Raw genomic sequence first — 25,017 nt, 5'->3', positions numbered from 1 at the left:
CTAGTTAGGGCACTCCAGCTGCTATACCACACTCTTAGTTGCACCTTTCATCTCAGATATATTGCTCTCTCTCTCTCTTTTTGCAGCCTTTCATCTAGCATGCTTTCCCTGTCTTCTGGCAGCAGTCCCGGCTCTCTTGCATCCAGCAGGGGTTCTCTGGTCACCTCAAGCCAGGATTCTTCAACCTCAGCCAGCTTTACTGATCTGTACAATGAACAGTTCGAGCAGCTGGACTCTGACTACCAGAGCAAAATGGACATGTTACTTCTGGAGAAAGCCACTGGTTTTCGGCCTTCAGGCTGCATCACTACTATCCATGAGAATGAGGTGGTGAAAACTCAGAAAACTGATGTTGCTAACCGTTTCCAGGCCCTGAGATCCTTATCTGGGACACCAAAATCATTGACTTCTTTGTCTCCAAGGTCATCTCTCTCTTCTCCCTCTCCACCTTGTTCACCACTAGTGATGGACCCATTCTTCACAGGCGATACCTTCACTGGTCAAATGGATTTTGAAGATACTGAAATAAACAGTGGTCTTTCTGAACTTGGCCTAAACACTGCAAGTGGCAGGAAGTACAGAATGGAAGAATCTAAGACTGGTGTCAAACATCTGGACCAAGGTAGAGTGACTATTGCCCACCTCCTCCCATTCAGCCAAATTATTTCCCCCCCTTTAAAAACTGCTTTTATTTAACAACACTTTAAAATAAAGCAGCCCACAAAGCAATGAACAAATGTAAAAAAAACCCAAAAACTTTTTAGATGTACTAACCACCATAGGGGAGACATTAGTGGAGGTAAAATTTTGTTATCAATGTGTGTCCAGAAAGAAGATACAGATAAGGAAGGGAATAGTACATTAAATTTATTTGGTATCCATAAGCAAGTGTCTATTCATTCAGCAGATCTCTCTCCCCCCCCCCCCCGCCCCCAATAGCTCTGTGACTGAAACTACAATATGTTCTTTAATGGGAGAGGAGTTGGTCAAACATAAAAGCAACAACCTAGATGCAAACAGGCTGCTTCTGGCACAGCTGTTTCTAATTGAAAGTGAAATAGTTGACACTGCAACTTAGTTATTTCTTTCTTTTATGGAAATGTTTTATATACCACTTTCCATTTAGCACAGGGGTCAGCAATGTGCAGCCCATGGGCCGGATGCGGCCCACAAAGACCGTTTCAAGCCACCCCTGAACCAAGCCGCCCGCTCGGCGAGTCCCCTGCGCACTGCACTAAACCGGCACAGTGCAACGTGGGGACTCACTGAGCGGCACCGGAAATTGTGTCTGCGCATGTCCAGACGCTGAAAATCGCTTCTGCGCAGGCGTGATTTTGGGTGTCTGGGCATGCGTAGAAGCAATTTCTGGCACCGCGGACATGCACAGACACGATTTCCGGTGTCACGCTGTGCCAGTCCGGCCCACGGACAGTCTCCATGGGAGTGATTTGGCCCATGGCCGGTAAACCTTGCTGACCGCTGATTTAGCAGAACAAAATGGTACACAGTTTATGAGTGCAAAGGATTCTAAAATCTTAATCATGCAGCACCAGCAAATCTGTATATAGACTCCACACTCTGGGTGGATTCAGACAACCATCCTTTTGTCAGTGACTCTTTTTAAAGTAGCTTGGCATTAGGATTGCTGCTTGTATAACAACAACAACAACAACAACAACAACAACAACAACAACAACAACAACAATTATTATTATATTATTATTATTATTATTATACCCCACCCATCTGGCTGGGTTTCTCCAGCCACTCTGGGTGGCTCACAGCACATATCAAAATATGCTAAAATATCAAACATTAAAAACTTCTCGATACAGGGCTGCCTTCAGATGTCTTCTAAAAGTCAGTTAGTTGTAGGGTGTTCTACAAGGAGGGCGCCACTACCTGGTTCCCTGTAACCTTGCTTCTCACAGTGTGGGAACCAGCAGAAGTCCCTCTGATGAGGACCTCAGTGTCTGGGATGAATGATGGGGATGAAGATGCTCCTTCAGGTATACTGGGCCAAGGCTGTTTAGGGCTTTAAAGGTCAGCACCAACACATTGAATTGTGCTCAGAAACAGTTAGAAAACCATTAGACGAGGTTGACGGAAGTCCTAGGTTGTGATAGCCAAAGCTTTGTTATATTGTATAAGATGGGGTGTGATGTTTGGAAAACGTGCAAAAACCAATCGAATTATATATATATTGAAAAGAATTGTGCTCAGAAACGCACTGGGAGCCAATGAAGATCATTTAGGACCGATGTTATATATGGTGCCTGTGGCCACTCCCAGTCACCAGTCTAGCTGCTGCATTCTGGATTAGTTGTAGTTTCTGGGTCACCTTCAAAGGTAGCCCCACGTAGTCCAAGCAGGAGATAACCAGAGCATGTACCACTATGGTGAGACAGTCTGCTGGCAGGTAGGGTCTCAGCCGGGGTACCAGGTGGAGCTGAAAGACAGCTGCCCTGGACATAAGAATTGACCTGAGCCTCCGTGGACAGTTTTGAGTCCAACATGACTCACAAAATGGTATCAAAGAGTCCACAAGATGGCCACATAGCTTTTATTTTGTGAGCTTGCTGAAGGACTGGCATGTTGGAACTCTTTAGGTATTGCACAGTCCACCTACCCTATAGACTTACTTGCTAATCTGTGAAAGAGCACCAAGTAGAATCTCAGTTAGTATCGCTAAGGTTTTGTTGTGTTAAGTAAGCAACATATTAATGCAGTGATGGCGAACCTATGACACGCGTGTCAGCACTGACACGCATAGCCATTTTTGGTGACACGCGGCCCTCCCCTTTTTCCTTTTTTTTTAAAGGGGAAACAAGTATACATTTTTGTTATTTAAACTATAAATATCATGAAATTATGGGTTTTTTTCTCGAAGTGACACACCACCCAAGTTATGCTCGGGGTTTTTGGCAAATTTTGACACACCAAGCTCAAAAGGTTGCCCATCACTGTATTAATGGGTCACATAAACCTGATCAAGGAAAGATACTGGAATGGTGCTTGCCTTTAACACGGTGCCCTGAGCTTTTCCATTCTCTTTTGAGCAATGGCCACATTTGTACTATGAAATAGTTATTATTCCCATTAGATCTCGCTAGTAATTAGTCTTAACCTTTCTTGGCTCTTTGAGAATGGCTGCGGCTGTTAAAGTGAAAGCTATAAGGCGCTAAGCAGATTAAGTGATTTAGGGTTGCTATTCAGTCAGCAGACATAATAATCACCACAGGTAGTTTATTTCAGGGCAGTAATGAGGAAAGCATCCACTCCCTGGGTTCTGCTCACACAGCTTAGAGCAGCGCAAAAGCTGCCTGATTGAGTTACAGCCTGGCCTCCTGGGATCATGTGTCCTCACATGTTCTTGTAAGTAGAACTAAATAGCATATCCCCCAAATCTCCAACACCCCTTCTTTAGTGAAATCATGTTTTTCCCCAAAGCTTTTTCTGCTCCCCAATTTCAGTGTCTTTTTTATCTAGCTTAATTTACTTGAACAATGGAATTTGCCTTTGCTTATGTGCTGATGCAGTTAAAAACTACCATGCAGATTTTAAAAAATAATAATGAAGTTAAAGGGAGAGAGAAAGAACCTGTATCGGGAAAATATTTAATTAGAATAATTTCTTTTCACACATATTGGATTTTCTTGAGAAGCCACAAAGGTTGCATTCTTAAAAGACTGCAAATCTATAGGTCCCATGTAGAGAAGTGTTACCAATAAGGAGCAGCTTTTTAAGGTAAGAGGCATGAAGGTGAGTTGTAGAACATGCCATTGTTTTAGGATAGCAGAACAACTGAGGCCAATAATTAATTTACGGTGGGCTCACATATTGTCTTGACAATCAATCTACAGAAATACTGTAATTGGTGGGCTGCATTTAACTTGCTGGCTCTTATGCTGTGTTGGCCTTGTCTTATTTACCTGATCATCTCTTAGTCTGTTCTGCAGAACATCTGCACAACTGAAGTCTATTTTTTAAACATTCTTGATTTCAGCATATGAAAGTGGTGTATACTGAGCCAGCCCGTTGGTTCCTCTAGCTCAGTATTGTCTATCTGCAGCATTTCTCCAAGACTTTATGTCAACACACTGCCCTTCAGATGTTGGTAGACTCATATCTGCCATCAGTACCTGCTACTCTGGCCAGTGGTCAGGGAAGATTTGCATTTTAATCCAACCTCTGGTGGGCTCCACATTGGCTACCCCTGCCTTAGGCAAAGTTTTTTGTTTCGTTTTTTTAATTCCCAGTATAACAGACTTGGTTGCAAACATTTTAAAAGTTCTGTCTGTTGTCTAAATAAAGGGTTCTTTTTAAGGGGATAACAACATACAAATTAAGGATTAGTCTTTCACTTGTTGATGCACCCAACTCATGATAAAAATTATCAAAACTGTTTTTTCCCTTTCCTCCCTCTGTTTTTGTAGGTGTAAGTATGGTTGAAGGAGCTGCACTGAAGACAGCCTGTGTATCAGCTGCAGTGTCAGATGAGTCTGTGGCTGGAGACAGTGGAGTGTACGAAGCATCTGTGCAAAGGTACTCTTATGTACAGTCATGCCTCGGTTTAAGTACGCTTCGGTTTGAATACTTTCAGTTTAAGTACTCCGCGGACCCGTCTGGAACGGATTAATCCACTTTCCATTACTTTCAATGGGAAAGTTCGCTTCAGGTTAAGTATGCTTCAGGTTAAGTACAGACTTCCGGAACCAATTGTGTACTTAAACCGAAGTACCACTGTATTACATGGTATACATCCTAACCAAATCAGACAGAGTGACAAGGGAGCTTCCAGGATTTACCATATTTTTCCATCTATAAGACATCCCCATGTAAAAGACCCTCCCCCCCTCAATTTTGGGGGACTCAATTTTAAGAAAAGGAGGGGAGATGGACCAAAGTTGTTGAAATTCTTTCCCCCACGCAGCTGCAGGCAGGAAACACTCCCTAGATTGTTTCCCGCATGCAGTGGCATTGGGGGAAGTTGCGCTCCCACCAACTGGCTAGCGGGCGGGCCGCTTCTCCCCCCCCCCATCCATGTATAGGACGACCCCAGTTTTTTGACATGATTTTTGAGTCAAAAAACCTCATCTAATACATGGAAAAATACAGTAATTGTTTTTGTGGAATGATTCACCCAATTCAACACCAGTATTGCAGAAATTAAGCCATCTAAATGTTCTCTTTTTTCCAGACCTTGTGTGCCAGAAGCTGTTGTGTTTGACAACGAAGATGCAACTAAGACTGCTAAAGTTCAAATTTCAATGAAGTAAGCTGAGTTATTTCTCTACTGTTTGGAACTAATATCTTAATTAATTTCCAATACTTCTCCCACTCTGGAGTCTTTTATATTGTGCAAATAACTTTCAGTGTTCAACATTTCATGTAATATTTAGTTAAATATATGGCATAAAAATATTTTTTTTGGATTTGTGTATCTGTGGTGTTGATGGGAGAATATTGCTGACCTGATGACAGGGCCTCAGAGTACAGGCCTCTGGTACTTCTTAATACACTATCCCTTGCTTATTTCAGCATAGTGTAAGTTGTCGAGGAAATCTAACTGCATGATGGGCTGCCTGCTTTGAATATATTTCCCTCCACCATATTGTTAACAATGTTAAACATTTATATTCACTTTTATAGGCAGAAAGTGAATTTCCCAGTCCTATTTTGCATTTTAATGGGCCCCTGAGTAAATTAATTCTGATTTGCCAAAAAACTCTTGTCACTCCATCTAGCAATTTTGTCTCTCACTAATCCTAAACTTAATTACTTGAATTAAATCCCACTGTGTTTGGTGGTTAATATTCTTGTGGTTGTAGACCTGTAGTCCAATCCTGTGTGTGCGCACTCAGAAGTAAGTTCTACTGTTTTCGGCTCGTCTAAGAGTACACAGAAAATCAGAAAGTGTCTCAGAATATCAACAACCTCTTTTTTGATTAGGGTCATTTCTAACACTGCCTACAGTTATATTTTCTCTTTATTTTCCAATTTAGGTATGATGAGAAAAATAAGCAGTTTGCAATATTAGTTGCCCAGATGAATAATGTGCCTGTTCTCCTGCCACAGCAAGACCAGAAAGTGTAAGTAAGTGGAATGACATGCTGGACATGTCTGTATAAGATTGTAGGAGGAAGATGGGGAGAGGGAAACAGAGAGAAATCAGTACTGAATAAGCTGACTATCAAATGGTAGATAAGTGCCAACTTTAACATATGGCATGGGAAATTGGAATTATTTTCTGAAATTTGGTGCATTCCTGTGTACTTTTGCAGATTCATTGTCTTTTGGCTAATTTGTTATGAAGGCCATTGACCAGCTCATAAAGGATCCATTTTATTGCTTGCAAGTGCGATTTCCCAAATATGCTTACTTCAGTTGTGAAGTAAAACTGTTTGTTGTTGTTTATGTTGTTGTTACCCTAAACTTTAGTTAAGGAGTCTTGTTGGACTGCAATCCTATACACATTTACATGGGAGTAAGCGCCACTGAACCTGGGGAGGGACTTGGTTCTGAATAGACATATGCAGTGGTACCTTGGTTCTCAAACGTAATCCATTCCGGAAGTATGTTCAACTTCGGAAACGTTTGAAAAGCAAGGCACCCCAGAAACAATAGCCGACAGCTGTGTCAGATGTAAACCGGAACACTTACTTCAAGGTTTTCGGCATTTGGAAGCCAAAATGTTTGAGTAACCAAAGCGTTCAAGAACCAAGGTTCCACTGTATAGGATTGCACTTGTTAAGTCAGCTATAGTGCTTTATAGGTACAAAAACTATATTAAGTCAAAGTCCCCACTTTCAGAATGCACTCACAATTTAACTTGAAAAGAAAAGAAATAGAGTTTCCACACTTTGACTGCTACATCACTCATCTGGGGTATAATCTCCATAATTGAACATTATGGCTACTCATTATCCTGTTGTGTGAGGATCCAAACATCAAACTACTCTATCTAGCATAAAGGACTTCTGCTTGTGCAATGGGGCTTCCACCCCACTTCCTGCACACCCCTAACCTCCCCCCCCAAAAAAAATCACTCTGGAGGGTTAGTGGGAAACCCAAAGGAAAGTGGGGTGAGTGTGCAGGATGGTGGAGGGGAAGTCCTGTTGCAGATGTCCTGTTCTTTCACTAGCATTGGATACAACCCATACATAGGAAATAGGATGGTAAATTTCACAATGCAGTGGTATGTATTGGTATAATTAGATGCTCTGCTGAATCATAATTTCAGTAGTGCTGGATCCAAGGTCTTCCCATTCACCTCACACACCCAGTTTAAGGATTGGGGTGGAAGAGGGGAGTACACCACTGTAATGCTGGGAAACCTCTTTTCCTCCAGCCACTCCCCCTTTTCCGCCTTGGGTGGTACAGGACTTAGCAGAGCATGGGGTTTGGTAGCTGTAACAACCACAGATTGTCCTTCTATCTGTCCTCATTGAATAGCTCAGCTGGTACAGAAGAGGCCTCTGTGAAGTACAAAAGTTAGAAGGAAGGAAACTTCCATGGAGCACATACAAACAAAGCCACAAATGTTAAAAGCATTAACTGACCCAGCTTGGTTTGCTTTTAAATAGAAAATATTTTCTCGGAAGCAGAGGAAATTAACTAAAGTAGTTCTGAGTCAAGATTAAGCATAAACTGGAGTTAATAAATGGTTTAATGGATTAATGCATGCATTATCTGACTATAGTCTATTTGTAAATGTTTTTCTCTGTAAAAGAATAGTAATGAATAGTTCTGGGAAACTGGATAATTATCTGTCCTAATGTCTTCCCATAAGGGAATTGCAGCAAGCTGTTGTTTATGTAGATTATGTGGCTCATCACAGTTTTCTGTCTCTCTTCCGTCTCTGTACAAAAGAAAATAATCCAAGACAGAAACAGAGGTTTTCAGACAGTCTTTCTCAGATATTTTCACGTGTCTGTAGCTCATACACAATCTTCCTGTCTTTAATTTCTGACTAAATTATTCTAATAAATGAACTTTCATATATTCCATCATGCCAGCTCTGTATGATATCCAACAGAAACCCTGCTGAAATAATTAGACGTAAAATAGCAGTGCCTACTATATGGCTAGTTTCAGGGCAAGTATACAGCAGCATAGTGCTCACTATTATATTTGGGATTGATCCTGCTGCTTATGCTAAGTTCTTGTGTGGGGACGCTGTGCAGAACTGCAATACTCTCCACATATGCTTGTAAAGTAAATAATGCTGATTAAAGCTATTTTTTTCAACAGGAGTGTTCGTGTGGCTATTCTTCCTTCTTCTGAAAGCACAAGCTGTTTGTTCCGCACAAGCCTAATGGAAGCATCAGACAATCTAATTTACAATGAATTATTTTGCGTTGCAATCCCTTATTCTGTATTACGACAGAAGACATTAAGGATTGATGTCTGCGCTTTGAATAAGTACCACCTTGAAGAGTGCTTGGTTAGTGTTTCTTTATGCTGTTGGCTTAATGCTTTTAGTGTTTAAACTATCATTTGACTGATAGTTAGGGTTCCCTGTATAACTATTACATTACCAAACAGAACTTTGTAACTATTTTCTGGAAATTAATAATTTTATTTATTTATTTAATGCAGTTATATCTCTCCCTTTAAAGCATTTGTATCAGTGTTTACTGATACAAAGATAATACAAACTGCAAACCAATGAAAACAAGCTCATATATTAAACAACTAGAGCTGTAATCCTGGCCATGTCTACTCAGAAGCAAGTCCCATTTAGTCCCATGGGGCTTGTTCCCAGGTATGTGGGTTTAGGATTGCAGCCTGTTATAATAGAGACTTCTGCTATAAGAGAGACGTCTTCCTTTGAGACTTTCGTGAGACATCTTCCTTTGAGAGACGGCTTGGTGTTCCTCGCTATTCATTGACTTGTTTGATTCTTTGTTTGACTCTGATACATATAACAACTTGTAGTTACTTGTATTTTTGTGAGATGTGTTGTATGATATATACATCATATTGAAGTGGCTTGTTCGTATATTTTCATAGAATCATATTTTGAATGACATCCTATATATTCACTAACAGTTATTAGACAGCGTGTTGCATTTGCATTTTTGTAGATTGTTATAATGGTAGCGGCTGTAAACATGAAGCCAGCATAAAACTGTTAATAAAAACTAAGCAGAACAAAAATTACAGATATATGTGATGCCTTTAATATATCAACTCTCTATTGTTATTTTGAGCACTGGTCTTATTCTGCCACAATGAATTTATGAATGCATGACTTCAAGTTCTTGCCATAAGGTTGCTCTCTTGCATTTGGTTCTCTCATAATGATGGTACCCTCACAAGCACCTCGGGAGCATATGGGGCTGCCAGCAGTTGCAGTAGGCAGTGCTTACTGAAGCGACTATTTGTGTGTCTGTATGGGTCAGTTGATATTCAAAGGTGGATCCCAACAGAAATATCCTGGGAGCACCCATGGTGCTTAAAGCAGGGGGTTGCACTCATGCAGAAGTGCTATTTCTGCAAACTGGTCTTGCCAGGCATGCTTGTAGATACTGCCGATGTGACTTCCCCGCTGTGGGCCTGGCAGCTGAAAAAGGTGCTGCTGCAATTATGGAAATGGTTATTTGTGTAATGCAGAAATTGCAAGGGAAGGAAAATTATATACGTACCTCAAGGTCATACATTTCTCTCAGCATTTGTTTTCATTGCTATTTGAATGTTTTGAAGATGTCCATTGCTGTTTTTTGTTTCTACAGGGAGGTGCACAAATTAGCCTCGCTGAGACTTGCAAATCTGGAGAGAGGTCAACGCGTTGGTATAACCTCCTTAGCTATAAATACCTGCACGCTCAAAGTAAAAATAAGCAAGATGATATCTGTTCCAAACTACCCTGCACTGAAAAAATGGTAATAACTTACGAATAAAGATGTTTTGCAGAAATCACACTAGGTAGGATAGAAGACAAAACCCCAGATTTGTGGTTCTGAAATATACCGTATTGTTCTGTGTATAACACAAGGGGTTTTGTTTAAAAAAAAAGTTAAAAAATTGGAGGTCATCTTATACACAGAACATGGGCATCTGGGGGATTTTTTAAAATATTTAAGCAAATTGGCTTGGGCAGGCTGAGGCGGTCCCTCCTGCCGCCGTCCCCTCCTTCTCTCCCTGCTGACTGCGCACTGGCAACTAGCTCACCTCCTGCAGCCTCTCTTGGCTTGACCACCAGAGGGAGAGCAACCACTGCCAAGAGCTGCCTCGGCTACCTCTCCCCACCCTTCTTTCCTTCTCTCTCTCTCCCTGAAACCCCCACCCTGCCCCAGGCCCGCTCCCCGCCTTCCTTGGCTTGGTTTGCTTGACTGCATGGCCTGGCACAGAGTGGGCCTTGGCATCCTGCTTAGGAGCCTCCTGCCCATCACTTCCCCGCAGCCACTGCGGGGGAGCCGCTGCCTCTACTTCTGCACCACTGCATGCACCTCACGCTGGAAATTTTGAGGGCAATCGGCCAAAAAACATATCAACAACTTTCTGCCACTGCTGCCGATCGTCCGGATTTTGACTTCTATTTTAGGGTTTTGTTTTCTAAAAAATAGGGATCATCTTATACAATGGGGCGTCTTACACACAGAAAAATATGGTAACTCCTCTCAGAAAATGTGAAGCTTTTGTTTTTCGCTAAACTGTGTACTTAGCTGGCAGAATACTATTCTCTGGGTTTCAGTAATGATAGCCTCTGTTGAAACTAAATGGACATTAAGAAATAACAATGTCATTAACTCATTCCCCACAGGACTCTGTATCTGCACTGCTGGAACAGACTGCTGTTGAACTCGAAGCTGTAGAGAAAAAGCTAGAAGAAGGCAGAAGCACTTTACTTACTAGTGAGAACTGGTAAGTGATATGAAGCTGTTGTATTACAACACTGCAGTGCTGTGCTTTTATGATAATATTAAAAAGGAAAGAGTTAAATTTAAGGTTACAACATGTAGTCAAAAGGTTTTATCACTATTGTGGTAGCGATTTTGCACATACACTTGCCTGAATTCCCCATAGAAGAATATTTCTCTAACCATTTTTCATTTTTTCAGAAATGAAGGAGATAACAAGGTTAAAAGTTAAATTCTTAACTTAAAAGTTAAATTCTTAACTTTTAGAAGTCAACCTTTACACTTCTAATTTTTGAAAAAACTGTATTTTTAAAAAATACCTAAATTGAATGCATAGGCTCTAGTTTATTACATTATTAGTGTGTCGCAACAGTGTAGCCTAATCAGTTTTATTTGTTAGATAAAAATTTGTTAGATAAAAAAAACTGCTAAGGTGTTCCCAGAAATGCTGGAGCTGTGCTTTTTATTAAGTTCAAATTTGGCTGGCAAACTTTAACTACACGAGGTCAGATCGAAAAAAGAATCTGTGTGATTGCCCTTTTGAGCCAGATTGTGTCTGATGATCACTTTAGTCATACATATAAGGCAAGTGAAATCCTCATTCTAAATGTTCTGTTTATAACCTCTTGGGCTTGGGCTAAGCTCAACTCATTTTATACAGTACATACCTTTTGGAGAACTTTGTTGCATATTGACATGGAAGCGCACAACATTTGTATTAAACTGCGTGAATCAAGCCAGTATAGTGAAGTGTATTCACAATTGGTGACTCATATCCCTGATGACTATATTCCATGCAACCAAGCTGACTAATGTGATAAGCCCTAGTACAAACAGTACAGCTTGCTGCATGCGGTGACACCATGTGGAAGGATTGTTTGGGGTTTCTCTTCCTGGATAGTAGTTCTGAGTTGTTGTTTTTAGGATGATGAATAAGGTATGGCGTGGAATGTGGTGTATCACACTGATAAGCCCAAATTCATTCTCCCTTTAACTAGTAGCATGCTCATGCCACTGTATTATATAGCATTGCGGTGCATCTCATAGTGCAGTAGAAATTATGCTCACTTTGTCTGAGAGTACTGTTAGCTTTGCCAAAGCTCTTATGGTTGGTGTTCCAAGGGTGCTTTGCATATTCACAGTGAAGTTTTGTTATGTAACAGGCAAGATGAAGAAGATGCTGAGCAAGATGGCAACAGTGAAAATGAAGAAGAAGGAGGAGGAGGAGGGTTTTATAGTGGAAGGGCAATATGGGAAACAGAAGAGACCACATCCTTGTCACCGGCTGAGTCAGCAGCCATCAAGGTAAAGAAAGCACAAGGAACGCAAAGTCCTATGTAAGCAGGTGATTAGAAGGACAAGCTGACTTAAGCACTATGTTATTGCTGCAGTGCCCTTGTTTCACCTCTAACATGATGGAATTGAGCTTTTTTGTTTTCCATTTGCTTGTGAATTGTTTGCTAGGCTTCACATAGCACATGCTTAGTTGTGAAAGCATCATGGAAATAGTAGAATACAAGCATTTGGCATACAGAAGGTAAGAAGGGAGGAAGCGAGAGACATTCAGTATTGGGTCTGATGTTTATTTTGTTTTGTTTTTCTCTGTAGTATGCATTCATTATTGCCAAGTGAGTTAAGTAGCTTCTGTAGCACTCTTACTGTAGGGTGAAACTTCACATTCCGAACAAGTTGAAAGTCCCAGATTTGTTGTTAGAAGAGAGTCATGTAAGTCTCCAGTAATGAGATATGGTGAATCAGGCCAGCAAACTCTGCCCAAATATATTGCTGTCAAAGAATGCAGTATACCTGTATGACCTTGGCAGCACAAACAAATATTTGCATAGGCAAACCAGGTTACGTTCATGCTTCCATGCACAGTTATCTGTTTTCTCAAGCAAATCTAGGAAGTTGTTGAACAGGCTTATATTTCTATGTTAGCAGTTTTACAAGGAGTGCTCCTGGATTCTGTTTCTCCTGTCATTTCCTTCTGGCACCCTGCCCCCTCAGATTCCAGCCAGTACTAATTTCTTACATAAAATTGTATTTACAAATTTTATAGTCCATAATTCCAACACAGAACCCAGGGCACTTGAGACACTGAAATGAATGAATTTAGCCTTAAATATGTTTAACTCTGTGCTGGATTTTAACTTTCATGTTTTCTCTCGTTATGGTATGTGTCTATACTGTGGTGTTTTTAGAAGTGCTGATTCTAAATTAAAACTTGATGGTAGTGATTGTTGTCTGAAATGCACTATAATATTATTCTGCCCTATATATAGTGAAGGAAAAGGTGCAGAATTTACCTGGTCAATCAAACCTTAGAGCTGCAAGACAGTCAGATTGATGGCACTTTGCTGGAGAAAAATAAACTTACGAATATCTATCTGTATTGTAGGTGGATAAAGAGACCAACACAGAGAGCCTTGCACAATCTTCTGCAGTAGTTCGTCCAAAAGATAAAAGAACTTCTAACCCTCTACGAACTCCTTTTGTTAGAGGCAGCACTATTATCCGTTCCAAAACCTTTTCTCCAGGACCACAGAGCCAGTATGTGTGTCGGGTAAGGAAAACAGCACTTGTCTCTGTCTGTGAACAGAATACTCATAGGTAGCGTATACCCTCTTTCTGTAAAAGGTAGATGAAAATGTCACTAAGACGCTCAGATAAATTGACATCTGAAATCTAATATTAAATGCCATGGCCTAGAAGTAATTAAAGCAAAAGCTGCAAACTGCAAGCCATGATTCAGAGGACACCCAATCGCCCTACCCACACGTACATATGGAATTGTTGGAAGGCACATCCATAGAAACTCCAGTTGTGCTTTCAATTTTCTCACATGCAAAAAGAAGTGTGAGAATTTGACCACTGTTTAAAGGGGAAATCTGTAGGAAAAATTAGTGAACATGTGCCTCTCCTGCTTTCTTTTTCAGATCTCCCACTTTCTGAATGTGGGAGAATTTAAACAACAGTGGTGTGTTCTTTTAGGGAGCTTCAGAAATCCCTTAACACTTAGTGGTTGTTTCATCTATCTGGATTTTTTTGTTTTTAAATCACTTGACCCTGAATTAGATTCTTTATTACTGTGTTGCTGTATTGTTTTCTTAAAAACTTACCATACAGACTCACCGGCCAATATGTCTAATAACATACCTCACAGGTGAGACCTCTGCCAATTTTATCCTGGCATAACAATGAATAAAGTGTTTTCAAAACAGTGTGACCTTTACATAGAGAAGGGTGGAGGTGAGAGGGAGAGTGTAAATTTGAAAATAAAAACTATTGTGACTTCAACTAGGTATGATATGGCTGAATATGTCCAGTCCATCCGTTATGTATGCTCCAAGTTCACCTCTTTGATTAAATGTTTATTCATAATTAATTAGTTCCAGAAGACAGGATCAGACGGGACTATAAATAACCTCTCTCTTTAACTTCAGTCTGTGAAGCAAACAAGGAAATCACTGTCAGGAAGGTCCTTTCATGACGCATGGGCTCGCTCTGCTGCGGAACGAGGTGTTCCTTCTGCACATCAAGGCTGCCTATTGCTGTGATGAAGCACAACAGGGTCTGATACACTTATTGCTTCCCAATTCAGACACTGTTAGGCTCACCAGCTATCAATTTTCCTTTTGATTTAGCTGCAAGTTGAACTCTCGGCACTAGGCTAAACCTCTAAATTGCATCATCTTGTTTTTTAAGACAGGCCTTTGGGCAACAGGCCATGGAACAAATAGCACATGACAGGGGGCATTCAGGCATGGCAAGATAGATGGATGGCTCAGTGTAGTGAACAGGAGATGCACTAAAGGGTTTTCCAGATTTTGCTCCATTTACCTACCCTGAATGGAATGTATTGGGGCTTCCAAAAATATAACAACACTTCTTAAAAAAAATTAAAGTACTGTTTGTGTGATAGTTGATGCCTCAAGGAGGGAGAAGGAGTATAAAGCTACTTCCTTTGTTGCCAGATCACTGCATGTAGTGAGTGCCTTGAATATGCAATTGGAAGGAGTATCCCAAGAGCAAAGGAACATTGTCTGAGTTCAGGATAAAAAGTCACACAGATAAAGGCTTTCCCTTGCTTCCTGAAACAACACAAAGGCAAAGAACTTCAACTCTAGGAATATAATCCTGTCACGCTTCTGCTGCTCTAAACAAACTGCGGACATTCAAATATTATTTTCTGTTGTGAGACAGGTTTTATTTCAGTATTTCAGTAAGAAGGTATTTTGCATTCTATTACCCTGATCCTAAATATCTTGTGTCAACATGTTTGGCTGCAGAACCCATTGCAGAACCCACCTTTCATCTTCTATTGCATTCAAGAAGAGTAGCAGTTGGTATAAACCAGGCATGTCAAACTTGCGGCCCTCCAGATGTTTTGGACTACAATTCACATCTTCCCCAACCACTGGTCCTGCTAGCTAGGGATCATGAGAGTTGTAGGCCAAAACATCTGGAGGGCCGCAAGTTTGACATGCCTGGTATAAACCCTCCTTAACAAATTATTTCCCAATGCAAGTTTTAGAGGCCGTGCTGTTTTAAGATTCTAATCCCACCTCAACACAACAGTATCTTGGCAACATAAAAACTACTTTACCTGTATATTGTCAGGCCATTGGTCCATCTTACGCAGTATTCTCTGTTCTGATTGGAAGCAGGTCTTCAGGGTTTCAAACAGGAGTCCTTCTACAGCCCTGCTTGGAGTTGCCAGGGATTGAGGCTAGGACTTTGTCTATAGAAAGCACGTGCTATACTTCTCCACTGTAGCCACTTCCTGTGTAGCCACTTCTCCTTAGCTGAGCAACTTTTCTATCTCAGTAATATCTCAGTGCCTTTGTTCATTTCTCTTTTTCAGCTTAATCGCAGTGATAGTGATAGTTCAACACTATCAAAGAAGCCACCCTTTGTTCGAAATGCTGTGGAGAGGCGAAGTGTCAGGATGAAAAGGGTAAAAAAATAAATATTGCATGCTGTTTTGTTTTATTGAGTTGTTGAGCTGTATACATTTTTTCACAAGCTAGCCTAGTTTCTTTTAAAGTAATGATTAGTAAAGCTGTTCTTTGTGTGCCCTGTTCCAGTTTTGCATATTAACATAAACGGCTCTTGATGTTACTGAAGGTTTGAGTTTTGCGGTTTCCATTAATGTGTAAAAGAGAAATTATATGGCGGAGCATTTGGCATGTAGTTCTGAATAATTTTGGAAGCTGTCAGTTTCAAAATGTCTGAAGCATTTCTCATAAAGATATTGGGATGCATCCAATGTTGCAACTGCCCTGGTGCAGGCGGCTTCTGTGCAAAGCAACAGAACTTTCACTTCCTCACTTCTCCCCTCCAGCCCTCTTTGCCCTCTCAGAATCAGCTCTGGAGAACTGGGAGACCTGGAGCATATTTTGGAGGTGCATGGGGAAGGAGCGGATGGAATTCCTGTTGCACTGGATGCAAACCATTATTTTTAGTTTGGTGTCAGCAACCATTAGTATTTCAAGTCTTTATAAGCATGACAAAGTTTATCAAAGGATATAACAATTCAGCTTTATAATAAATATTTTTGTCGTTGTTGTTCAGTCTTCTGTTAGATCCACTGGAGGTGAGCGTCTAATCCGTACCTCACTGGATCTGGAATTGGACTTGCAGGCTTCAAAGACCTGGCACAATCAGCTGGTTCAAGAGATCTCTGTCCTCAAGCAGCTGAAAGAACAGCTGGAACAAGCTCAAAGTCAGGGGGAAAAGGAACTACCCCGGTGCATAGACAAAGATGAACAATTTCAGATGCTGATGAAACTGGTAGAGAAACAGGCAAGTCATTCTTCGACTACAGAATGCTTTTTCATTATCAATTAAATTTTCAACAAGGCAATAGGCTTCAATTATGTTTTACTCGGAGTAGGCCCATTGTGATTAACGAACATGACAAAGTTAGGTCCGTTGATTACAATGGGCCCACTCCGACTAAACTGTAGCTGAATACCACCCTTGATGTTTTTAAAAAAGCTCTCCTGCTGGTAGTGAAACCTGCTGTAATCTTTGAGTGTGTGTCATTTAGTGGGATTTAAAACAGGCTTTGTCTAGGTGCAGCGGCGGAGCTTCATGCTCCGCCACCGGTGGCGGAGAGCAGGCACGCTGCCCCCAGGGATGTGGCGCGCATTTTGGGGGTGGGGCAGGGCACGCGTTTTGGGGCGGAGTGTGCCGCACGCAGGGGTGGGGCATGTGTTTTGGGGCGGGGCGGGCAGCCATGATGGCGCCCCTGGGATTCTGCCGCCCGGGCCGCCCCGCCCCCACCGCCCCTATCTTCCTACGCCCCTGTCTAGGTGGGTCTAGTTAGTCAGAATTGTCTTGTCTTGCCCACTTCAGCCCCATCTCAAAGAAATGTATGGCATGGTGACATACCATGATGTCACCTGCACCTGATTGTCCGAAATCTCTCTGTCTCTGGGAGTGTGTATATGAACCAAACAGAGATATACCGAGGGGTTGGGTAAGTTGGCCGCCACCAAGGGTGCAGGCCTGGGGGGCAGGGGGCGCATAAGAATCACAACTCTCCACTCTGACTTGGAGTGGAGTCCATCCTTGCCAAGGGTGGTGCTGATACAACTCCTTTCCAGGGGCACCAGGGAACTCCTGGAACCAAAGATGTATGCAGCCTCTGATGAGGCTCTCTGTCTGAAGGTGTAAGGTTGTAATTCAAAGGTAATAGGGAGGAGGACCTGGATATGGTCAAACCAGCTCATCCAACACCCCGCTGGGCTTACAATTAGCAGGGTGGAAGCAAGGGTGGAGCCATGGATTTCTCTCTCATATTTTTCCCTTGGTTGGGCACGCAGTGGGATTTCCCCCCTTGGAAACAATGAAAATCATTGGCTCACTTTATGAACCATTTCTCTGGAATGGATTACATTTGCATAGTGGGACCTGCATGCATTTATTCAATGATTTCTGTACTGCCCTATCACGAAATATCTGGGCAGTTTATAGCAATACAAAGACATTTTAAAAAATAGAACTATCATTAAAGTGACTGGCTACTCTTTTTTTAAAGCAACAACAACAACCCCTGTTGTCATAAAAAGGTTTTTAAGAAGCACCTGAAAGTCCAAAGTGAGAATGCCTGCCAAATCTCTGCTCGGAGATTGTTGACAGCATGGGACTTGCAACGCTAAATGCCTAACTTCTGGAGGATGCTAGTCAGGCTTCAGTAACTTGGGACAGTAGGTTCATTACAAGCATACTGTAATTGGCAAGTCAGTGACTCAAAACATCAACAAGCTTTTAAATTCCAGCTAAAACATCTTTTAAAAATATCTGTTTGCAAAACCAGATCAAAAAGTATATGAGGAGAAACATACTTTCCCTCTCATCTACCTCTGTATTTGTTCATATGAATGGAATTGTAGGATTGATGTTAAGCTGACAGGATGGTGTGCAGTAGGTGCAAGTGGCTGGAGGTAAGGAGGCTTTTTCTAGGCACATTGGTAGGAACAATAGTGCCCACGAAATCACTCTCCTATTCTCGATTCTTTTACAGCTTTTGTGGTTTATGGCTCAAAATAAATCAGTCCCACCTCAATGCCCTATGTTGGACATGGAAATGAAGTGTTTTGTTTTACACAGAGGATGCCAGATTAGAAAAGAACCTATTGTGCCCTTATTTAAATTAATGGCTTCATTTCTCAATCACTTAGGTGGAAAAAGTCGAATGTAAGTGCGAGCTCAAAGCTAATAAAATGATGAGAGCAGCTGCTAAAGATGTGCATAGGCTACGAGGCCAGAGTCGAAAGGAGCCTCTAGAGGTGCAGTCATTCAGGTAGGAAAATGTGTTGCAGATTTTGCTCAAGTGCATTTAGCTTCACTAACCAGCACCGTAAAAACCTTTGGCTGTAGAAACAAAGTATTCATGCTCATATCATGGTCATCTTCTGATAATGAGTCACAACCTTGTATGGTGTTTTCAGAAAACAGACTCCTATTATGATGTCCTTATCTGGCAGTGACACAATACTGTCTTACTTGTCAGATCCCTTTGTTTTTAAATGAATCACCTACCTATAACGTTCTGTAGCATGCTTATCAAATAGAAAACAGTGTGGGATTTAATAAAATGTCTTTTGTGGTAGCTACAGTTCAGAAAGATTTATTGTATTGAAATCTTTTGGCTTTGTTCACACTGAATGACTATTTCAAAAGCGTTTTGGAAGTCTTACTGTAGGGCTTCTGTGAAGTTGTACATGACAAGACATACATAGATTTTTATTTTCTGACTGTTGAATAGTGAAGTCTTATTTTTTTTTACTTCCATTAACAATTGATGTTTGTGTTTTGTAGAGAGAAAATGGCATTTTTCACACGGCCGAGGATAAACATTCCTGCTCTCTCTGTGGATGATGTTTAATGTCTATTTAAGTATTTCTTTTCAAACCACTTCAGAAAAGTATAATTTTTGTTTCACTGAAGTTTATTTATGTGGTATTACAAAGGTACCAAGTCATTTGTATGTTGCAGCTCCATGTCCAGATTTTTAGCTTTCTCCTTGTCCCACCATTAAAATGACTTGATTATATAGTTTGTATATTTAGCAATGTATTTTTGGGAAAGATTTTTTTAAATATGAACAAATTCAGCTCAACATTTTTGTTTTAATAAATTCCATTTAGATGTTTTGTACAGCTCTACTTTTTTAAAAAAGAGGTCTTACCACAATAAATTTGAATCTGAGACAGCAAGAATTCTTTGATTCTTAAATATATCCCAGTTCTTATACAGCTAGCTTTTGCTAATTTAAATATTTTTGTACCCAACAGAAGAGGAAATAAGTTTTTTTTAAAAAAAAGAGCTGTAAATGAGCGCTCTGTGAGCTATGAAACACTTCAGTTTCTTTCCAAGTCATAAAAATGGGTGTGGAGTTCAAGATATCTACTGCACTTTAATTTGGAGATTGTTACTTCAGCTCATTATGTACTTGACCTATAAAAAGTTCCAAAGCTCAATGAACCCATTTTTGTATAGGGAGAGAGCTACATGGAACATATGCCCCTGTGAGACTTTCTGGTGGCTCAGTGTTTTACTGAACAAAGAAAATAGAATCATGACCAACTAGCAGTCAAAAATAATTCCAACTTTTAAGTAAAATAACACTTGTTTTTTTATATATATTTCAAGTTGGTTTAAGCAAACAAAGAAATGCTCATGAAACCCTAACAGCTGATAAAGAACTTTTACATTGAGCTTTTACAAACAAGTATTTTGACCATAACTTTCTATTAAATTCTAAGCAGTCTTTTGTGGTGTTTTTAATCTAATCTCCCTTATTTTACTGATTGGAATAACTGATTTGGAGTGGGTTGCCTCTTGCTACTTTTGAAAACAGCTACTAAACAAAATACAATGAAGCCTTCTCTAGAACTACTGTAACCATGTCTGAAAGCCATAGTTTACCATATTGTTGTTAGTATTTGTATATATATATATTTCCCAGCTTGTTCACCTTGGTTGGTAATGTGTTTATCTTGACTTGCGTGCACACACAAGCATTCTCTTGCTTACACTCTCACCTTTGCCTGTGTGTACACACACACACACACACACAGGCATATATGCACGTATGCACAGACTGTTCAGGCAGTATATTCTGGAGAAAGCTTTCAGCCTAGTGTGAGTCCTATATCCAGGTCTTTTTCTGCTCCCTATCACTGCGAGGTGTGGGAACAAATTGTGGTACGCATACTGTTTTTCAACATTAGTATATTGATGAACACTCAACTTTCAAAATCACAGACATAAATTATTTCAGGATACCATGTGTGAATAAGCGAGAAGGAGGTTTGTGTGAGAGCTTTAAACACAAACCATGTTGAATTATTTGGAATGTGATACCTGAACAGATTCACACACTTTCTCCATCCTCCACCAGCACCCCCTCCCCCTCCCATTTCTCTACCTGTTGCCAACACAAGAATGAGAACAATGGGGATAGGAATACAAAGGCCTTAAAGGTCCACAAGCCAAGATGCGCCTTCATGAGTAAAGTTGATGAGCGGTTTAAAACTGGAAGTCTCTTGAGATGTACATAATTCTTTTTCATGTATAAAAACACTTTAATAGGCAAGCACTAAATGATTGACTTTATATCTATTTTAAATTTTTGTCAGAATTAACAGATTAAAATTGCTATAGAAATTTATATACCTAATCTCTGTCTCTTTTTCTGACTGTGTACATGATGTTTTTGTATTGTATCAGTGTCTGCTGCCAAAGGTATAGATCTTAAAGACATGTTTCAAGCCACATTTTGAGTTGGGGAAGAAAGAAGCTTCTCAGGGACCAAGAAGCTGTGTAGGACTTTGTTGTGTATAAAATTTTAAAATACAGATTTGTGGATTATTTTTCTTTATCAATTTTGTTTTCATTGGATGCTTCCTAGTAATGGATATATTTATTTTCTTTAAGCACTTCATCCTGGAGATTCCCCCCCCCCCCAATTGCTATAATAGTTCCCAGTGCATGCTAAAATATTTTCCAAATTGCATGCCGATTCGTTTTTGACATTTTATTGAGCTTAAAAGCCATGAAGAGTCAATTTAGAATTCCACCACTGTAAAGAAAGAGGGCAACAATATCTGATAATTACATTGCATGCTGTTACTTCATTGGGTCAAGTATTCACTCTGAAAAGGGAACTGGACCATCATCTCCGTAGAGAGCTTCACAGCTGGATAATAATAGAAAGGCAAATGGGTTTATGGGTACACCCTACCAGAGGGGATAGTACTGGATGTAGCTTTGACTCATTGAGGAAAATATTTTTTTGTGTTCAACTCTATAGATTCTAGTAGTGACTGCGAAATCCTCGCAGTTCATGGAGATGCTGATTGGAAAATGCTTGTGTGTATGAAGCTATACCACAGCATAGTTTGCATATACTGTAAAGGGGCACTGTAAAATATAGACCAGGAAGTGAAGTTATGACCTCGAATTTGAAAAGGAACTAGTGACCATTAACATAAACGGGGGCATTGGGTTGGAATCCTGGTATTCCAGGTCCCAACACACTATAACCACTACACCACACGGGTTCTTCATTTAGACACTAATCTGAGCCAACAATATATATATAGAGAGAGAGCACGCTTGCCATGCTATCTGTTTATACAGTAGTGAGAATCATTTACGTATAGTGAGAATCAGTTCCCCAACAAGTGCCGCTGTGTTTATCTGTCCGGAACAATCTCGGGGCCGGCGTCTTCTCCCGCTCCGCTGGCATCGCTGAGACTCGCAGTTCAAGAGACTGGATGCGCACGGGATGGCCCTCTTTTTTTATTCTTTTGACTAACGGGGGAGGAAGGATCCCTTGAATTAAAAACAAAAATTATTTGGAAATTTGGTCCGTTGTGGGAGGGAAGTTTGCAGTTTTCTCCTCGCTCTGATTGGCTTTTACGCGGATTCCGCTCAGGGGGGCTGGACAAAAAGACACCTTTGCCTTGGAAGAGCGGAGCGCGCAAAGGGACCGGTAGAGGGGGCGCAAGAGCACGTACCCTGCCAGCGCCAGCACGGAGCCGAGATAGCTTTTTCTCCCGCTGCCGCTCTTGCCTGGAACTCACCATAGAGAACAGGAGTTCCGCTTCCGGTCCTGGTTTTCCTTTTGTCTGACCCGCGAGGATGGAGGTGCAGGTGGCTCAATGCGCGGAACGGCTTCAGCTGCAGGTCAGAGGCGCGTGCGTCCTTCCCTTTTACGGGGTGCGACTGGAAGGCGCAGAGGAGGAGCGTGGGGCTCGGGGCGGCAGAGGCAAAGGAGGGGCCGGCGGCAGCGCGTGGCTGCTCGGAGGAGGCCGGGCGGCGGGAGGGAGGCGTTGCTCATTCTGCCGCCAGCGCGGCGCTTTCCCTTTCGAGGCTCTTACGTCAGCTCAGACCCCGCTGCTTCCCTCCTCGGGGCGAGCGGGTCTCTTCGCAAGGCGTGTGAAGCGTTCTCGCTTCCTCCTCCTGGTTCTTTGGGGGGGGGGCAGGGTCGTTGGGTGAAACCTTGACGCGAGCAGAAATGATTATAACCAGGGCTGCCCGCCTGCTCTTTTCGCCAGCTCAGTTGCCCCCCGTCCCCTGCACGCTTCTCTCGGGTCAACGTCTGAAGTGGGCAGGGACCCTGCAGAGAGAGAGAGAGAGAGGTCTCGAGTGCATATTAGCTGTCATGGGCGATACGTTGGGAAGTTCACCTGTGTTGGAATTGGCAAAGCTAGGTTTCCTAAGGGTCCCTGCCACGCCCCCCCCTTTAACAACAAGCAAATTCCCCTGCCCTCACCTACCGATCAGTCATTTGTATTTTCGCACAACGGCGCAGTATAATTGAAGGTAACAACTGCTACGTTCTTGTTAAACCAAACTGAATCTCAAAGAAACCTGGAATATATCCACTGCTATTTTGTAGGCAGCTGCCTTGGGCAAACTTGGATAATGACGTTGTAAATTTGTCAATGTGCCAGTAGAAAATAAAATATCTGGAAAGTAAGCATTCCAAAACACATAACAATTCTCTTTATGAACAGGATACATGCAACATCTCTTGGCAGAAGGTGAATGGATTTTTAAAAAAATACTTCTGTGCTTTTTTATACCGTATTCCAAAGCAACTAAAGTTTTTGTTGTTGTTTTTTCAAAAAGCAAAGTCCATAATCTAAGAATAGTTAGATTGGTGTGGAGGGAAAAAGCAAAATTAAGAAAAACCTTGACACACACATTTTTTAGAAGCTTCTCTGCAAGCAACTTGTGTTCAGATATGTGACAGTCTTAAGCAGGTAGTTTCTTTGGCTATGTGACGCATCTTATTCCACAAGCCACCCTTTTTGTAATAGTTGGTAATTGGAGGAATAACTAAAGACAGGTAACAATGTATTTTCATAGTGTGTGACCAAAAGCATAGTATTGTCAACTCTAGTGGTCTACATTGTCAAACACTGGCCAAGATTGACCTGAGCTAGATGTACATACAGTATTTGATATATTTCAAGACAGAAATTTGGTAACATTACATGCTTTTGAACAAGAATGTAATGTAGTTGGGCTTTTGGTATAGAACAGAATTTCATACGCCCAGCATAAAATAATAATCTACAGATTTTGGCATGTTCTTTATTTCTTCCTCACACCAATCCAGTAATTTTCTAGATTACAGTACTAAATTAATAACAAATAGTTCTCTTTAAATATAGGACAAGTTAAGTGTAAACGTGATTAAGATATTTATTAGCTTCTGCCTAATTTGCCCCACCATGTTCTGAACTTTTCCTTGAAGGGTGGCAGGGGGAGGGGCAGGGTCGGCCCTATGGCAAGGCTGGGTGGCACAGGGCGTCGGGCCGCAAGGGGGGTGCCGCGCTGGGAAACGGGGCGGGGGGCCGCTGGAGGGATCTTCGCACCAGGGCGCCAGATATGCTTAAGACGGCCCTGGGGAGGGGGGGGGGCGAATTCAGAACCAGGTTTTTTTGTCTTTATCTGTTCCTGTTTGGACACCCCTTCCTCACACTTAGTGGTCTTCTGTGGAATATTTTTTGTTCTCTACTACCTGCCTCACTATAAATGAGTAGAGTTGTCATAATGTTAGAAAATGTTCCAGAATTTCCCCCCAGATCTTTTTTTGGAAGACGACTCTTACTACTTTTGCACCAACTATGCAGCCTCATCACCTCTTCTCTTCTTTCCCTCTGATAGTAATTGGCACATATGAAATTGCTAAACAGGCACATCATTACATTTAATTTCTAGCATATGTGGGCATTTCTCTGAGAAAATTTCATTTACAGTAGGGTGCTGCTCATTAGTAGCCTAACTTTTAGGTAAATCTGAATCTGCTAATACATTTCTAATAACTATAATTTTGCCACATGACACACTCTTCAGTCACAAGTTTAGGTGTGGTTAGCAATTAATGAAATGGTTCATGAACTAGTTTTTGAGCTGGGGAACATGATGGGTAAGCCATGTGGAGACTTGCTCTTTTTTTGAAATGCAAGGCATGTTGTTTTGTTTGTGCTTCTAAAATAATTTCTGCCAGGTGTTTGAGAGAGGCAGACTGAAAGGGTAGATAACCTGCAACATTTTGAGAGCTACACTTCAGAATATATTTTAGTAGTGGAAACTGTTCAACCCTTCAGGATAAACTTTATAT

General features: G+C 41.2%; 2 protein-coding genes across 3 annotated transcripts in view; both read left to right on the top strand.

Annotated features, from left to right (window-relative positions):
• WWC1 (WW and C2 domain containing 1) overlaps positions 1-19,768 on the top strand; it is a 68,102-nt gene extending 48,334 nt beyond the window's left edge. The window contains exons 11-23 of the mRNA XM_035105164.2: positions 87-622; positions 4,437-4,545; positions 5,201-5,275; positions 6,006-6,092; positions 8,254-8,446; positions 9,738-9,887; positions 10,769-10,869; positions 12,029-12,170; positions 13,264-13,428; positions 15,730-15,822; positions 16,440-16,670; positions 18,554-18,675; positions 19,194-19,768. Coding sequence (XP_034961055.2) covers positions 87-622; positions 4,437-4,545; positions 5,201-5,275; positions 6,006-6,092; positions 8,254-8,446; positions 9,738-9,887; positions 10,769-10,869; positions 12,029-12,170; positions 13,264-13,428; positions 15,730-15,822; positions 16,440-16,670; positions 18,554-18,675; positions 19,194-19,260 — 2,071 coding nt within the window. The 3' untranslated portion in view covers positions 19,261-19,768. The remainder of the gene's footprint in view (positions 1-86; positions 623-4,436; positions 4,546-5,200; positions 5,276-6,005; positions 6,093-8,253; positions 8,447-9,737; positions 9,888-10,768; positions 10,870-12,028; positions 12,171-13,263; positions 13,429-15,729; positions 15,823-16,439; positions 16,671-18,553; positions 18,676-19,193) is intronic.
• Positions 19,769-19,908: 140 nt separating this feature from the next.
• The window catches only part of RARS1 (arginyl-tRNA synthetase 1), a 29,522-nt gene continuing 24,413 nt past the window's right edge, over positions 19,909-25,017 (top strand). The window contains exon 1 of one of the 2 annotated variants that reach the window (XM_035105169.2): positions 19,909-22,568. In XM_035105169.2, coding sequence (XP_034961060.2) covers positions 22,524-22,568 — 45 coding nt within the window. In that variant the 5' untranslated portion in view covers positions 19,909-22,523. The remainder of the gene's footprint in view (positions 22,569-25,017) is intronic. The other variant, XM_060271732.1, reaches the window with a different exon arrangement.

The sequence above is a fragment of the Zootoca vivipara genome, chromosome 2 (genome assembly GCF_963506605.1).
Source record: "Zootoca vivipara chromosome 2, rZooViv1.1, whole genome shotgun sequence".
NCBI classification, from domain to species: Eukaryota; Metazoa; Chordata; class Lepidosauria; order Squamata; family Lacertidae; genus Zootoca; species Zootoca vivipara.
The sequence above is the reverse complement of the archived record's forward strand: the minus strand, read 5'-3'. Positions and strand labels throughout refer to the sequence as shown.